The sequence below is a fragment of the Microcebus murinus genome, chromosome 7 (genome assembly GCF_040939455.1).
Source record: "Microcebus murinus isolate Inina chromosome 7, M.murinus_Inina_mat1.0, whole genome shotgun sequence".
In the NCBI taxonomy this organism is placed as follows: Eukaryota; Metazoa; Chordata; class Mammalia; order Primates; family Cheirogaleidae; genus Microcebus; species Microcebus murinus.
In genome coordinates this window covers 98,293,001-98,309,537 of record NC_134110.1, presented here as the reverse complement: position 1 = coordinate 98,309,537, position 16,537 = coordinate 98,293,001, and the positions used below count along the sequence as shown (strand labels likewise).

Sequence of the window (16,537 nt, the reverse complement as noted above, 5' to 3'; positions counted from 1 at the left end):
GGCCAGGCATGGTGGCTCAAGCCTGTAACCCCAGTACTTTGGGAGGCTGAGGCAGGAGGATCACTTGAAGCCAAGAGTTTGAGACCAGCCTGGGCAACATAGTGAGATCTCAGCCTCTATAAAACATAAAAACAATTAGCCAGGCGTAGTGGTGCCTGCCTGTAGTCCCAGCTACTCAGGAGGCTGAGGTGGCTGGGAGGATGGCTTTGAGCCCAGGAGTTCGAGGCTACAGTGAGCTACGACTGGGCTACTGCATTCCAGCCTGGGCGACAGAGCAAGACGCTGTGTCCAAAACAACAACAACAAAAAAGCCACTCTGAGAGGTGGAAACTTGCCCAATTTCACTCATCTGGTAATTTCTCTGATACAACAAAAGGACACTGTGGGGAAAACCTCTGCAGCCTCAGCATGGTACCAGTGACGCTGTTACACTCTAGAAGATAAAGATACCTGTAAAAAAGATTTTGCTCAGCATGACAGGATAATTTTATTCCAAGGACAGGCTATGAGGTATAATATTTATAAACAGTGTTAATAGTAAAATGCATAGACTCCCCCTCCAGGAGAATCTGATGAAAGTTACGGATACATTTTCCAGAAAAATGCACAACATTTTTCACAGATTTCAGGGGGCACTTGGAGCCCATCAGCGGGCCCACCGTCAAGGGGATTCGACACGGTGAGTGTGGACAGAGCTGTTTTCTACATCTTAGCGTGGCCGCTACTGTGCACGGTGAACACGGCCGAGCACGGAAGGTGTCAGCTCTGCCCACGGCCTCCTGGAAGACAGCCTTTCGTGGTCACATACCTCTTTAGGAGAAAGAATGGAAATGTAGTCGTCATATATTATCCTTGCTTTCTCTTCGATAATGGTTTTATTAGCTTCTTTTTTCAGTTCTTCACAGGCCATCCAGAAAAGCATATTTTCTTCGCTGAATTCTGTTCGTAGGAATTCTCGGAAAGTGTTTCTTCCCGCGGGGGTGATCATCAATTTGTCGAATGACTGAGCCCAGGCACTGACTTCTTCCAGCGTAGGAGATGGGCTTCTCGGGGACCGAGAGAGAGGGCAAAAAGGAATTGTTATTGGTAGTTAATTTGAATATCCTCACTAGAAACGTATCATTCCTCCTCGAGAATGAAAAATGTATGCATTCAGGCCCGTTTAGGAAGGGAAAGGGCTGTTCTCGTTTCCTCAAGCCTTTGGCAAAACATGAGTATGATACCTCCATATTGTTTATCTGGATTGCATGGCTACTGCCAAAATGCTTGCAGATCAAGCTGCTAGAATAACTGGTGAGAACACACTTATTTACAACTAGACATACCTTGCAATATTTTTTAAATTGTTAAAAGTAAAGAAAAGTCCTACAACCATCTGACCCCAAATTTCCTAAATCACCCATAACAGAAGTAAGTCAGATTTGATGACACTGGCATCGTCACAGCTCACTGTAGCCTTGAACTCCTGGCCTCACGTGATCCTCCCACCTCTGCCTCCCAAAGTGCTAGGATTACAGATGTGAGCCACCACACCTGGCTGTAAGAATCTATTTAACATATTTTTAAATTATGTGATATTTGAGAAAGAGAAAAGAACATATGTAACATAAATGCAAGTAAAAAAGGTGACAGCACAGTGAACACTTATGAATGCACCATTTACCTTAAGATCCAGAACAGCACTGACAAAGTTGCGTGTACTCTTGTGCTACTTCTGCTTGCTACTCTCCCCTGCCCCGTTTTGGGCTTGATTTTGGGCTTATCCTTTTGGAGTTATTTTTTGCTTCTATTTTAACTATATTGAGGTCAGAAAACACAGTCTGTTTAAAAATCAGTGATACTTCTCTACCTTTTTTTTTTTTCCTATGGTAGAGTCTCATTTTCTCGCCCAGACTAGAGTACCATGGGGTCATCCTAGCTCATAGCCTAGCTCATACCTCAAACTCCTGGGCTCGAGCAGTCCTCCTGCCTCAGCCTCCTCAGTAGTTGGGACTACAGGCACATGCCACCATGCCCGGCTAATTTTTTTTCTATTTTTAATAGACACAGGGTCTTACTCTTTCTTGCTCAGGCTGGTCTTGAACTCCTGGCCTCAACCCATCCTCCCGTTTTGGCCTCCCAGAGTGCTAGGATTACAAGGATGAGCCACTGCACATGGCCAACAACGATCCTTAATATTGCTTTTCTCTTATCTTTTTTTTCATAGTTTTTAATGTATGTATGTAACCCTGAAGAATGTTTTTTCTGGAGTGCAATGGCACTATCACAGCTACTGCAACCTCGAACTCCTGGGCTCAGCAATCCTCCGTCTCAGCTTCCTAAAGTGCTGGGATTATAGGCGTGAGCCACCAGCCACTGCACCAGACCTGAAAAATGCATCCTTTAGTTCTTTTTAATAAAGGTTACAAAAATGACTTACTATACATTGTCTTCTGCTTGTTGCTATTTGTGGCCAGAGTTCCTGAGTAGGTTTCACTCCTAACTTTCCATTCTTGAACTCTTCCTCATCAGGTTTGGTATTACAGTACATTGGCCTCTTAGATATCTGGGTAGTTATGTAAAAGTTTTATAACCTTGGAATGAGCTATTTCTGGAATGTTTTGTGGAACTGGCCTATAAAATCATGTGGATTCAGTATTCTGTAGAAAGGTGGCATGGGTTGAATTGTGTCACTCTAAAAAGGTATGTCGAAGTTCTATGCACCCCCCTCGCCCCAATATCTCAGAATGTGACATTATGTGGAAATAAAGTCTTTGCAGAGTTATCCAAGTTAAGTCCAGGTCATAGGGGTGAGACCTCATCCAGTATGACTAATATCCTTGTAAGAAGGAGAAATCTAGACACAGACATGGACACGCTCAGAGGTGAGATGACAGGAAGACACACGGAGAAGACGGCTGCGTGACCAGAGCACCTATCTGCAAGCCAAGGAATGCCAAGGATTGCTGGCGACTACCAGAAGCTGGGAGAGGTGAGAAGGGGCCTCCCCAGCGCCCCCAGAGTGCAGAGAAAGCACGGCCCTGCTGCCTGCCGGCCGTGGGACTTCTGGCCTCAAGAACTGTGGGGCAATACATTTCTGTTTTAAGCTACTGAGTTTCTGGTACTTTGTTATGGCAGTCGTAGCAAACTAATATAGAAAGTTATTAATTACTGACATAGTTTAATAGTTACAGGACTATTCAGACCTTTTATTTCTTCTTGACTCTGTTTTAGTAATTTCCCCCTATTTAGAAATTTTTTCATTGGCATAACGTGTTCCTAGTGTTATCACACTATCAATCTCTGATGGATGTCTATTTCACTTTTTTCCCTAATATTATTTAGTTGTTGCCTTGTCTTTGTTTTTTTGACCTGTCACAGCAGAGGGTATCTATTATGCGTCCTCTTAAAAAAAATCAGCTTTTGCCTTGATCTCCTCCACTGTATCTGTTTTCTATTTCATTAATTTCTGTGCGTATATATCAATGTCTCCCTCCTTTGACTTTTTCATGCTTATTCTTAAATTGGACACTTAGCTTGTTAGTAACCAGTCTTTCTTCTTTTCTGATATAAATATTTAGGGCTATATATTTTCTCCTACTTACTACTTGACCCTCCATCACACAGGTTTGATATATAGCACTTTCATGTAGATCAGGTATTAGTGTTTTTCTTTTAACTTTATTATTCTTTGACTTGGGAGTTACATGGAAGTGATTTAAAAAATATCAAACATGGCCGGGCGCGGTGGCTCACGCCTGTAATCCTAGCTCTCTGGGAGGCCAAGGCGGGCGGATTGCTCGAGGTCAGGAGTTTGAAACCAGCCTGAACAAGAGCGAGACCCCATCTCTACTATAAAAATAGAAAGAAATTAATTGGCCAACTAATATATATATATATATATATATATATATATATATATATAAAAAATTAGCTGGGCATGGTGGCGCATGCCTGTAGTCCCAGCTACTCGGGAGGCTGAGGCAGAAGGATTGCTTGAGCCAGGAGATTGAGGTTGCTGTGAGCTAGGCTGACGCCATGGCACTCACTCTAGCCTAGGCAACAAAGCGAGACTCTGTCTCAAAAAAAAAAAAAAAAAATCAAACATATGAGGATTTTTAGTTTATTTTTTTATTTCTTCCATTTTAATTTGTATTGGGGTCAGAAAGTGTAGTCTGTTTCTTTTTTTTCTTTTTTTTTTTTTTTGAGACAGTCTTGCTTTGTCACCCAGGCTAGAGTACAGTGGCATCGTTATAGTTCACAGCAACCTCAAACTTCTGGGCTCAAGCGATCCTCCTGCCTCAGCCGCCCAAGTAGCTGGGACTATAGGCATGCACCACCACGCCCGGCTAAGTTTTTCTATTTTTAATAGAGATGGGGTCTTGCTCTTGCTCAGGCTGGTCTCCAATTCCTGAGCTCCAGTGACTCTCCCACTCAGCCTCCCAGAGTGCTAGGATTAGAGGTGTGAGCCTCTGTGCCCGGCGATGTCTGTTTAATAATGATCCTTGTAATTTATTGAGACATTTTATATTTACTAGTCAATTATTATAAATGTTTCATCTTTGCTTGAGAAGAGTATGTATTTTCAGATGGTTAGAGGCAGGTTTTTATACATGACCAATGAATATAGCTTATTAATTGCATTTTTCAAATTACTATAATTTGTCTTAAATTTCTATCTCTTAGAAATATCCATAAGTAAGAAAGGAATGTAGAAATCCCCGACTATGGTAGCAGATTTGTAAATTTCTTGCTATAACAATTTTTGCTTTTTATGTTTTGGAACCATAGAAATTGTTATACCTTCTTACTGAGCTAAAACCTTTATATATTTTACTAGTGAAACTCGCTGTCCCTAAAGTGCCTTTTAAATTCTGAAAAGTCTATTTTGTTTGATATTAATGCATGGCAAAATAATAGAATAGTGTATAAAAGCAGACTCAGGGGTCAGACTGCCTGAATTCAAATTCAGCTCCACCATTTCTGCAAGGCTGCCACCCAGCCACAGGGCACCTCTGTGTAAATGAGGAAGAGGTATCCCTTTTCTGGGCAGGACTCAACCCTGCTTCAAAGTACACAGCTGGCCCAGGGGCTGCAGGCTGTTATTTGAGCCCACACGTGTGCCCTTGGCCAGGTGCCCTTGTGCAAAGAGCAGTCTGCGTGGCTGTGGGGGTTAGTCTTTACCAACTTTTGAGACTGTGAACAAACTACTTACTCTCTGAGATAATAGTACCTGCCACACGGAGTTGTGAAGACTAAATGTATTAACATTTGTAAAGCACTTAGATAGTTTTTGGCACATGGTTAAGCACTATGTGTCTGTTTTAATGATTTTAGCTACTCCAGTCATCTGTCTGGTATACATTTCTCTTTACTTTTAGCCCCTTTATTTTCCATACATTATTTGGGCTTGTCTCTACTGCCTTGTGGCCTAATGTTATTCAGTAATTTATTCCTGTGTTTTAAAAAAACTTATACACTATTATTATTTTATACCAACAATATTTGTTTAGATCCACTAATATTTGTATTAGTTCCTTTGTTCATTATTTCCTTCTATAATAGAGACCTTCCATTTGGTAGTTTTCTTTCTTCTTGGAAATTGTCCTTTAGAAGTTCTATTTTTATCTGTTGGTAGTAAACTCTCTGTTTTTGTTCATCTGAAAATATCTTTATTTCCCCTTTACTCCTCAAAGATAGTTTTCTTGGATACAAAATTCTAGGTGGATATTATTTTTGCATGGCATTTTGATGAATCTATCTCTGGTGCCCAAATTGCTGTTGAGAAGTCTGTTGATGGTTTAATTATCTATCCTTTGTAAGTCACCTGCTTTCTCTTTTTTGCTGCTTTTAAGTTCTCTTTGTCTTTGATATCCTGCTATTTCACTATAATTATATCTAGATGTAGACTTCACTTATCTTGCCTCATATATATTGTAGGATTCATAAAACCCACACCCGCACATATCTGGGGATTCATGTCTTTCATGAGGCCTGGAAAATCTTAACTATTCAATATTATTTCCTGTCTTTCCTCCTGTAATCTGGGACCCCGATTAGATGTATGTCAGATCTTATCATTCTACCATATATTTATTTTAACTTAATTTTTATATAGACTGAGCAACCCAAATCTGAAAATCTGAAATCTATAATACCCCAAAGTCCAAAACTTTCTAAGCACTGACATGACACTCAAAGGAAGTGCTCATTAGAGCACTGTGGATTTTGGATTTTCAGATTTGGGATGCTTACCTGGTAAGTATAATGCAAATATTCCAAAATCTGAAAAAAAATCCAAAATCTGAAACATCTCTAGTCCCAAGTATTTTGGATAAGGGATATTGAACCTGTATTTCAATCTCCTTGTCACATGGTCTTTATGGATACTTTCGTGTTCACTAATTATTTCCTTAGTTGCATCTAATCTTCTATTTCAATCACCCATTTTTTATTTGAATAATGTTTCATTTTTAAAATTTTTATTTTATTCTTTTTCAAATCTTTCTGGTCATTAAAAAAGGGTGTTAGCAATGTTTAATCTCTTAGAAGTTGGATATCTTTCTGTGTTTGTATATTATTTAATTTCTGACAAGCATCTACCACTTTTTCTTTTTTGTTTTTTAGCCCTCCCCTGACCCTCCACATAACTTTTTCTTATATTAACCTTTTTATTTTGAGATGATGGTAGGTTCATATGTCATTGTAATATAACACATAGACTGCTAACAGGTATGGGATTTCTTTCTGTGGTGATATATCCTGAAATACTAAAAGCCACTGAATTATAAACTTTAAAATGGTTAAAAATGGTTCATTTTGTGTTATGTGAATTTTATCTCAATTTTAAAAAGTCAGAAAATTAGGGGGAAAAGAAATACAGAGGGATCCCAAGTGCTGTTTACCCCATTTCTCCAGTGGGAACATCCTGTAAAACTATAGTGCAATATCACAGTCTTGCTGGGTGTTTTTGATAGTTGAATGCTTCTTAGTTGTTTTTGTGATTCCATCTCTCATTTCTTTACACATTTTAGAGATCATTATTTTTATATTTTATTACAGATAATTCTAACATCTGAGGTCCTTTGAGCACTAAATCTAAGTGTTCTTTCTACCGACTCATTTGTGGTGAGTTATTCCTTTTAGTTTGGTAATCTTTGACCAAGAGTCCATATTTGGTTGGTCTTAATCTACAGGAAACCCGGTGTCAAAATTGAGGATATTTTCTTTCCTCCAGAGAGGATGGGTATTTGCTTCTTCTGAGATCTAGGAAATATTACTGGCCCAGGATCACTTGAGCTCCGTTCTGGGATCCAGGCTTAGTTTCAACACCCTGCTTCATGGCTTCTATCAATAATGCTATCAGTCTTTGTCCTTAGAAAAAAGGCTTCTTTCCTGTGTTTAGCAGTCACTACTCAGGGATTAGCTCACTTTTTTATTCAGTTTTGTTTTTTAGGTAATTTCTTATTTTTCTTACTTGCACAAACCATTTTAGATTTATGTGAAATTTGTTGCTCTTTACTGGGAAGACCCTAGGATCATCTACTTTGCCATCAAAATGAGAAAGATCTCTGTTTAGTTTTGAAGAGTAAAAGTTGTGTAAGAATTTGGTATGCGGATAACTTGCCCTAATTACGCAAAGGTTACAGAAAAACATTCTCATATAAACAAAGATTCAAAATATACATTCCAACTCCTTTTCTTGAAATCATATCTTGCAAATGGATTACAATTGACTCAGCAGTGAAACATAAATGAAAAGTTCAAGACCAAAAAAAGTGGGTTATAAAAGGAATAACCAGCAGAGAAAACAAACACAGATGTCTAAATAATAATTTCAAATTTAGTTTCAAAATTAGATTTACTGTATATAGATGGATCCTATTTCAGTACAACTGTGTGTAAGTGAATAGGAAATTCCTTTGAGGAAAAACAAAAAATCGTTGATGGCAATTTTATCCAGAGATTGAGATGAGGTCTGGAATAAGAGGAAGATTGAGTTTTTACTGAGAAACTTTTGTATTGTTTGATTTTTGTTTTTATCATGAGTATATGAATTCTTCATCATGAAAAAGTATTATATACAGAAAAATAAAGTATCTGTCATAACTCTGGAAAAGTTATTTATTTATTTATTTAATTAATTAATTTATTTTTTTTGAGACAGAGTCTCGCTTTGTTGCCCAGGCTAGAGTGAGTGCCGTGGCGTTAGCCTAGCTCACAGCAACCTCAAACTCCAGGGCTCAAGCGATCCTCCTGCCTCAGCCTCCCGAGTAGCTGGGACTACAGGCATTCGCCACCATGCCCGGCTAATTTTTTCTCTATATATTAGTTGGCCAATTAATTTCTTTCCATTTATAGTAGAGACGAGGTCTCGCTCTTGCTCAGGCTGGTTTCGAACTCCTGACCTTGAGCAATCCGCCCGTCTCGGCCTCCCAGAGAGCTAGTGGAAAAGTTATTTTTGAAAGAAAAAACGTATACTTTTAAAATAATAATTTAAAGTAATCTACAGATGAATCCTGGATTATTTTTACAAAGGTTAATTAGATTGGAAAACCTAAAGTATGCTAAATTATGTTTCTTAAATATATAGATTCAAAAACTAAACTTTTACTCCTGCCAATTTAAGAAAAAATATAGGCCGGGCGCGGTGGCTCACGCCTGTAATCCTAGCTCTCTGGGAGGCCGAGGCGGGCGGATTGCTCGAGGTCAGGAGTTCGAAACCAGCCTGAGCAAGAGCGAGACCTCGTCTCTACTATAAAATAGAAAGAAATTAATTGGCCAACTAATATATATACAAAAAATTAGCCGGGCATGGTGGCGAATGCCTGTAGTCCCAGCTACTCGGGAGGCTGAGGCAGGAGGACTGCTTGAGCCAGGAGTTTGAGGTTGCTATGAGCTAGGCTGACGCCATGGCACTCACTCTAGCCTGGGCAACAAAGCGAGACTCTGTCTCAAAAAAAATAAAAATAAAAATAAAAAAAAAAAAAAAGAAAAAATATATATATTTATTTTTGAGACAGGGTCTCACTCTGTCACCCAGGCTAAAGTACAGTGGCATCATCACAGCTCACTGCAGTCCTGAATTGCAAGTGGTCTCCTGCCTCAGCCTCCCAAATAGCTGGTACTACAGCCGTGTGCCACCACACCCAGCTAAATTTTTTATTTTTTGTAGAGACAAGTTCTCAGTATGTTGCTCAGGGCAATCTAGAGCTCCTGGCCTCAAGTCATCCTCCTACCTCAGTCTCCCAATGTGCTAGGATTAACAGGCGTGAGCTACCATGCCCAGCCCTAGAAATATATATTAAATAATGATTTTGAAAAACTTAAAGGTAATCAGTAGTAGAATTTCATTTTCAAAAGAGAGATCATATATTCATTCCATATTACTGAAAAATCTGAAAGCAAAGAAAGCATATAGTTCATTAAGCAAAAGAAAAAAAATAAGAAAATAATTAGGGGAATTATAAGAAGACAACCAAAGAATTTGCTGGAAGATTAATCCTATTAGTGATGATCAAAATAACTGATGCCATATAATTGTATAGTAATGCCCTATTTAAAAACAGAGACTCCAACTAGGCCAAAAAAGCAAAATCCAACATAATGCTATTTTTACCAAAAAAGTTAAAAACAAGTAGACAGACAAGATATATGGGGCAAATGCAAGTATGATATTAATATCCAAATAGAACTGGAAGCAAAAGACATCAAGTTTGATTAAGAGTCATTTATATTATTAATTGAATACAACTGAGAACAAAGACAGCCCCACATGTGTCGGGGCTCCTGCCAGGCTCTGTTCCAAGTGCTTTGCTTGTATTCGACACTCACAGCAACTGGCTCAGCCCCCACCAACTCCTGTGATCCCCACAGCACATCTAAGGAGAGTGAGGCACAGCGTGGCTACTAAAGGTAAAGTGCTCAAGGTCACTCAGGCAGGACAAGTGCAGGCAGGATGAGACACAAACATGCTGCTTCCAGATGCAACACTCTCCAAAGCCTTGGCACACGATGCCAGCCGCTGTTAACAAACTCACACACTGTGCAAGACTGCAACATGTTTCCTGTATTTAACAAAAGCTGGGCAAGAGTAAATATGATAAAGAATGAACAAAATATTTAAGTGACCTTTTGGACTACTGGTGTTTTTTTTTTTCCTCAAAAAGCAGCAATTTAAAATAAAATTTATTTGGACAATGCTTTCAGGATATTTGTCTAATGTCTGTAATTATAAAAGCATAATACCAAGAATAGGTATAAGAATAGTTAAGTGAACGTAAACCAACGGATAATGTAGGAAGGAAAATAATTTTAAATTGGCATTACATAAAGTAACTTATGTATTTTTTCCCCAAAATACTTATATTCAAAAAACAATACCATTTAGCCATTTAGTATAAATTTACAGTTAAGAGGAAAAGGGCATCTTAAACTTTCCCAAAACCCAAATATGTATATTTTGTTATTTTAAAAAGTATATTATAAAAAACTAACATAACATGTTTTGTCAAGAAGCACTAATTTGTATTTGTGATTAGCAAAGGGATAGTAATGGAACTGGTTTCTCTCCCCATCACACAACAAATTAAAAGGAGTTCTGCCAGGGAAAAATGTGATGCCACATTATGATTTGATGTTACTAAATTGCAATTAAAGAAACAGAGAACAATATAATACAAAGAATAGAAAAAGGGTGGTATTTATATTAGGTTAGTGAGCTAAAAAAACTTGAGATTTTACCTTTCTTCGCAGATTGGAAGATCATCTGTTCTGAGTTCATGGGAAGCTCTTGTGGGTCTCTGATCTTGGTTTCTAACTGTGAGACTGCAAAAACAAGACATTCCCTTGTTGACTGAGCTGCCTCTGTCAAGAAAAGACTTCTTTACAAATATTTTAAAGAGAACTTCAGATCTCCAAGTAGAATTTCATTCTCCCCCTCTTTTTTTTTTTTTTTGAGAGTCTCACTCTGCCAGGCTAGAGTGCCATGGCGTCAACCTAACTCACAGCAACCTCAAACTCCTGGGCTCAAGCGATCCTGCTGCCTCAGCCTCCCGAGTAGCTGGGGCTACAGGCATGCGCCACCACGCCCGGCTGATTTTTTCTATATATATTAGTTGGCCAATTAATTTCTTTCTATTTATAGTAGAGACGGGGTCTCGCTCTTGCTCAGGCTGGTTTTGAACTCCTGACCTTGAGCAATCCACCCGCCTCAGCCTCCCAGAGTGCTAGGATTACAGGAGTGAGCCACCACACCTGGCCTTTCTCTTAAAAAAAAAAATGGCCCTGATGGTTTTCTTAAGAAAACCAAAAGTATAATGATAAGATATTAAAAAAATAAATTATATTTATCTATAATATTGTGGTCTATACTAATTGAGGAAGAAATTATTAGAAACTGTTATACTCAATTACATTTAGTATAATAACTTTTTTTATAAATATAGACTCATTAGGAAATAGTAAAAAAGTAAGATTGTCAGGAATGTTTTGGGTTTTCATTTCATTTTCTGCACCTCAAAAAAAAGTATACATCTGCTAGGCTTTGTTTCCAGTTAAAATGGAGGCATTATACATTTATAGGCACATACACAAAAGTATTAGAGAAAATCAGGAAAGTGAACAATCAAAATCTACTATTAGAGAGTTTGTTTCCTTATAAATTAATAGATTTTGAATATTTCTCTGTAAACTTATTCCAAGTATTTTTGTTGTTATTGTAAATGGAATTTCTGTTTCCATCTCATCTTCTAACTGGTTATTGGGTGTACATATGAAGGCTATTAATTTCTTAATAGCTTTATTGAGCTATCATTTATATACCATAAAGTTTACCTGTTTTAAGTGTACAATTCAGCAGTTTTTAGTATATTTACAAAGTTATGCCTAATTTCAGAATATTTTCATCAGCCCCCAAAAAACCCCACACCTGGCAGGAGTCACTCATTGATCCTTCCTCTCTACCGGCCCTGGGCAATCACTGGAATACTTCCTGTCTCCACAGATCTGCCTATTCCCAGTCACACAATCTGTGATCTTTTGCAGCTGGCTCCTTTCACTGGGCATGTTTTCACCGTTAGTTCATGTTGTACGTAGCACATACCAGTACTTCATTCTTTTTTCCAGCTGAATAATATCCCATCGTATGGATACACCCGTCACATTTTGTTTATCCATTCTTCAGTGGATAGACATTTGGGTTGTTTCCAGATTTTGGCTGTATGAATCATGTTGCTCTGCACATTCATTTGCAAAGTAGGTGTGAACATATATTTGTGTTTCTCTTGGGTAGATGCCTAGGAGTGAAACTGCTGAGTCATATGGTAACTTTTTTCTTTAACGTTTTAAGGAATTCTCAAACTGTTTTTCAAAGCAACTGCACCTTTTTACACTCTCACCAGCCATATTTGAGGGATCCAATGACTCTGTATCCTTGCCAACAGCTGTGGTTGTTGTCATTTTGATTCTAGCCTCCTAACTGGTGTGAAGTGGTATCTCATTGTGGTTTTGATTAGAATTTTGCTAATGACTAATGATGTTGAGTATCTTTTCATGTATTTATTAGCTATTTGTACATCTTCTCTGGAGAGATGTCTGTTCGGATCTTTTGACTATTTCTAAATTGGTTTATTTTTATAGTTATATTTTTAGAGGTGGGGATCCCACTCTGTTGCCCAGGCTGGAGTGCAGTGGCATGATTATAGCTCACTGCAGCCTTGAACTCTTGGGCTTAAGGGATCCTTCTACCTCAGCCCTCTGAGTAGCTAGGACTATAGGCATGTGCCACTGTGCCTGGCTAAATGGGTTTATTTCTCTTTCATTATTGAAATGTAAAGGTTATTTATATTTTAGACACAAGTCCTAAAGACTATCATTTTTTATGTTAGTTTTATACTTTTCTTCTTTACTGAATTCTTTTTTATTTGCATGAGTTATAGCAATAATTCTCTTGGGGTGTCCAGATTTCTCATCTACAAATGGGGAGAATTTTACCTCTTCATTTCCAACTCTTAGGCCTCTAATTATTTTCTCTTGTGTAACTGCATTGGCTAATACCTAAAATACAATGTTAAATAGTGGTTGAGATTGTAGAAATCCTTGTCTTGTTTTTTATTTTAGCAGGAATGCTTTTTTAGTATCCCATCAATTAATTAATTATATATTCATGGAGTACAAATGCAAATTTGCTACATTGACAGGGTGCTCTGTGGTGAAGGCAGGGCCTTCAGTGCATCCATCACCACAGCAATGTACACTGTACCCACCAATCACCCACCCACCACCCATCCCACCCATCTCACACACTCCTACCCTCCGAGACTCCACTGTCCATCATTCTGCATCCATGTGAACACATTAGTATCCCATCAATTGAAAAATGGATTTTTGTCATTGATGACTGAGTTTTCTACTATATTAACTTTTTTTTCCCCTTGGGACAGAGTCTCATTCTGTCATCCAGGCTGGAATGTAGTGGCATGATCATAGCTCACTACAGCCTTGAACTCCAGGCCTCGAGTGATCCTTCTGCCTCAGCCTCCCTGGTAGCTGGGACTACAGGCATGAGACACCATTCCAGCTAATTTTTAAACTTTTTGTAGAAATGGAGTCTCAGCATGTTGCCCAGGCTGGTCTAGAACTCTAGGCCTCAAGTGATTCTCCTACCTTCTCTTCCCAAAGTGCTAGGATTATAGGCATGAACCACTGTGCCTGGCTGTATTAACTTTTCTATCCCTTTTATTATATCTTTCTTAACACTCATCACTCCATTTTATAAAAGTATTTTAGACTGTTTTCAGCACATCCACTTTGTAAATTTTGTGTGTGTAGTTCTATTTCTCTTTAAAGGCATGCAAAATCATTAGAAATGCAGAAATCCTTTTGACTTGTTTCTTTCTTGACACCAGGGCTAAACAGTTTCAGCAAATAATGGTTTCTTTAGAAAGAAAACCTGAGAGGCACCTGGTGGTTCTCTCTCTGCGTGAGTGCTATTACTGCCTGACTCCCGAGGCTTCTGTTGCGAGCAGAACACATTACTGCACAGTGGGAATGAAACAGTGAAAAGAAAAAAATGATGGATTTGGCATGATTCCACAGAGAACTGGATACTGTGAACTATTGAATAATGCAAAATTTATTTAAGTTTTGACATATTTCCTGCCTCATTTTAAGTAGGAATGTTTTTTAAAGAGATAATGTGCTTTAGAAAAAGTGAAGAATATGTTTTTCTGTCAAGTTTCTTTCCCTGGGTCTATTGTTATTACAGAAGAACAAGAACATGCCAGTAGAAGCCAGGAGAGTTGCTCTCCATGTTTTAGGAATATTCAGTGAAAGAAGACCTAGGGTTAAATACAGTTGGTAAAATTTTGAATGACAAAGAGCAAAAAATTCTGCAACCTTCTAGAAAGGAAAACAAGTTCATTTTCAACAGAACAAGAATCTGCATGCCTTTGTTGTAAGTCTAAACAGCAGAAGCCCCATAGCAGAATTTTGAGAAAGATGTTACACAGGGCTTAGGAAACATATTACCATTTACCTCTCTTGAAAATTGACTCTACTGTGTGTATTAATATGGAAAATCTCAAAAGGAATGTTGAGAAAATATCAAGGAAATTAAATATTAAAACAGTTGAAGTTTGCTGTTAGTTTTTTCCCATCTTATTTCTCCCTCTCTCTACTCTAGGAAAAAAACCACCATCCTTAACTTATCATTTCCATTTATAGGTATGCTACTATATTCATAAATATATTTTTAAACTTTGCATAAATGTTATATGATGTATATTGCTTTGTAACTTGTTTTTTTCCTCTAGCATATGAACTGATTGTTTTACAGCATATAAAATTAAATGCTGTATGGTTTTACACTGTATCATTCATCCATTCTCCTGTTCATGAACTTTAGATTTTTCTCACTCAGATTAACATGGTAGTCTCCTTTTGTAGGGTATAGGTTTTTCTAGTTATATATTTATAAGGGTTTACATTTAACTTCCCTTTATCTGATCTTTGTTAGTGGAAGCACAAGTAGATTATCCTTTCTGTCCTATTTCATTTGTTTACTTTCCTTTTGGTCATTTTTTTCCCTATTCATCTTTTGACATTCTTTATACATTTGGGATATGAATTCTTTGTTAAATGCATTACAACCGTCTCTGAGTATGTTTTATCTTTTCATTTTATTTTTGGTATATTTTGTTAAACATATTCAAAAATAGCTTTATTAAGAAAACACCACATAATTTGCCAATTTAAACAGTAAAATTCCATGGCTTTTAGTATATTTATAGACTTGTACAACCTTTGCCATGATTTTAGATCATTTCATCACCACCCAAAAAAACCTCTGTACACATTAGCAGTCATCTAATCTATCTCCCCTATTTCTAAGCAACCACTGATCTGCTTTCTGGCTCTATGGATTTACCTATTCTGGACACTTCAGATAAGTGGAATCATATAAAATATGTGGTGTTTTGTGTTTGGCTTCTTCCACTTAGCATGATGTTTTTAGAGTTCATTCCATGTTTTGGTGGTATCAATACTTCATTCCTTTTTATGGCCAAACAGTATTCCATTGTAAGAATACACCACATTTTTTATCCATTCATTAGTTGATAGGCATTTGAGTTGTTTTCGCTTTTTGGCTATTATGAATCATGTACATGCATGTGCAAGTCTTCATGTGAACACACATTTTAGTTCTCTTATTAAATACATTTTTATATTTTAATAAAGATAGATTTATAAATCTTTTCCTTTTATTGATTTAGCTTTTTCTTTTTAAAAGTAATTTTTCCCAACACCAAGGTCAAAAGGATATTATCTTGCATTTTCTTCTTGGCCTTTAAACCATCCAGAATTGATCTTTTTTTAAAGGTGGGAATTGATTTTTGTGTATGGTGGGATGTGGGAATATAAATCTATTTTGATAAATTTGGATACCAGGTGGGATGACCAGCCTTCCTGGCTTGCCTGGGACTTGCAGGCTTTTGGGCACGTGGGACTTTTCAGTGCTGAAACTGAGAAAGTTCCAGGCAAGTGGAATGAGTTGGTCACCCAAATACCAACCATGCTGGCATTTACTGAATAGCTCATTCTTTCCTTTGCTGACGCCACCTTTGTTATGTGTTGGTGAAGTTTTCTTTTACTGTCTTCCATTGATGTTAAAACTATATGCTATACTTTTAGACTAATTATGAACGCCATTAATTTTTAAAGAAAATTGTCTTGTAATTTTTTCTAAGAAAGTCTAAGGTTATTTAAATTGCCTATGATTGACATGATATTATTTGTTGATAACTTTAGTTTTATACTTTTTAACAAAAGATTAAATGCCACACTTCATAGCTATATCTGATCCCTTTTGTATCCACTATTGTTAACTGCTTCCTGTGCCTTCCCTCTGGGTTCACCGTTTCTTTCCTGAAGTATGGCCCTTCCTAGTTCTTCAGGGAGGGTTTGCAGGTAAGAGCTCTCCCCACCTTTGTATATCTGCAAATGTCTTGTTTTATCCGCACTGTTGAATTATAGTTTGACTAATTATCAGTTAATTTTC

General features: G+C 37.6%; 1 protein-coding gene across 2 annotated transcripts in view; it reads right to left on the bottom strand.

Annotated features, from left to right (window-relative positions):
• Positions 1-16,537, bottom strand: part of RGS20 (regulator of G protein signaling 20) — an 88,072-nt gene that overhangs the window by 4,237 nt on the left and 67,298 nt on the right. For both annotated transcript variants that reach the window (XM_012751779.3, XM_012751769.3), the window contains 2 exons: positions 10,723-10,806; positions 809-1,043 (listed from right to left, as the gene is read on the bottom strand). In XM_012751779.3, the coding sequence (XP_012607233.1) occupies positions 809-1,043; positions 10,723-10,806 (319 nt within the window). The remainder of the gene's footprint in view (positions 1-808; positions 1,044-10,722; positions 10,807-16,537) is intronic.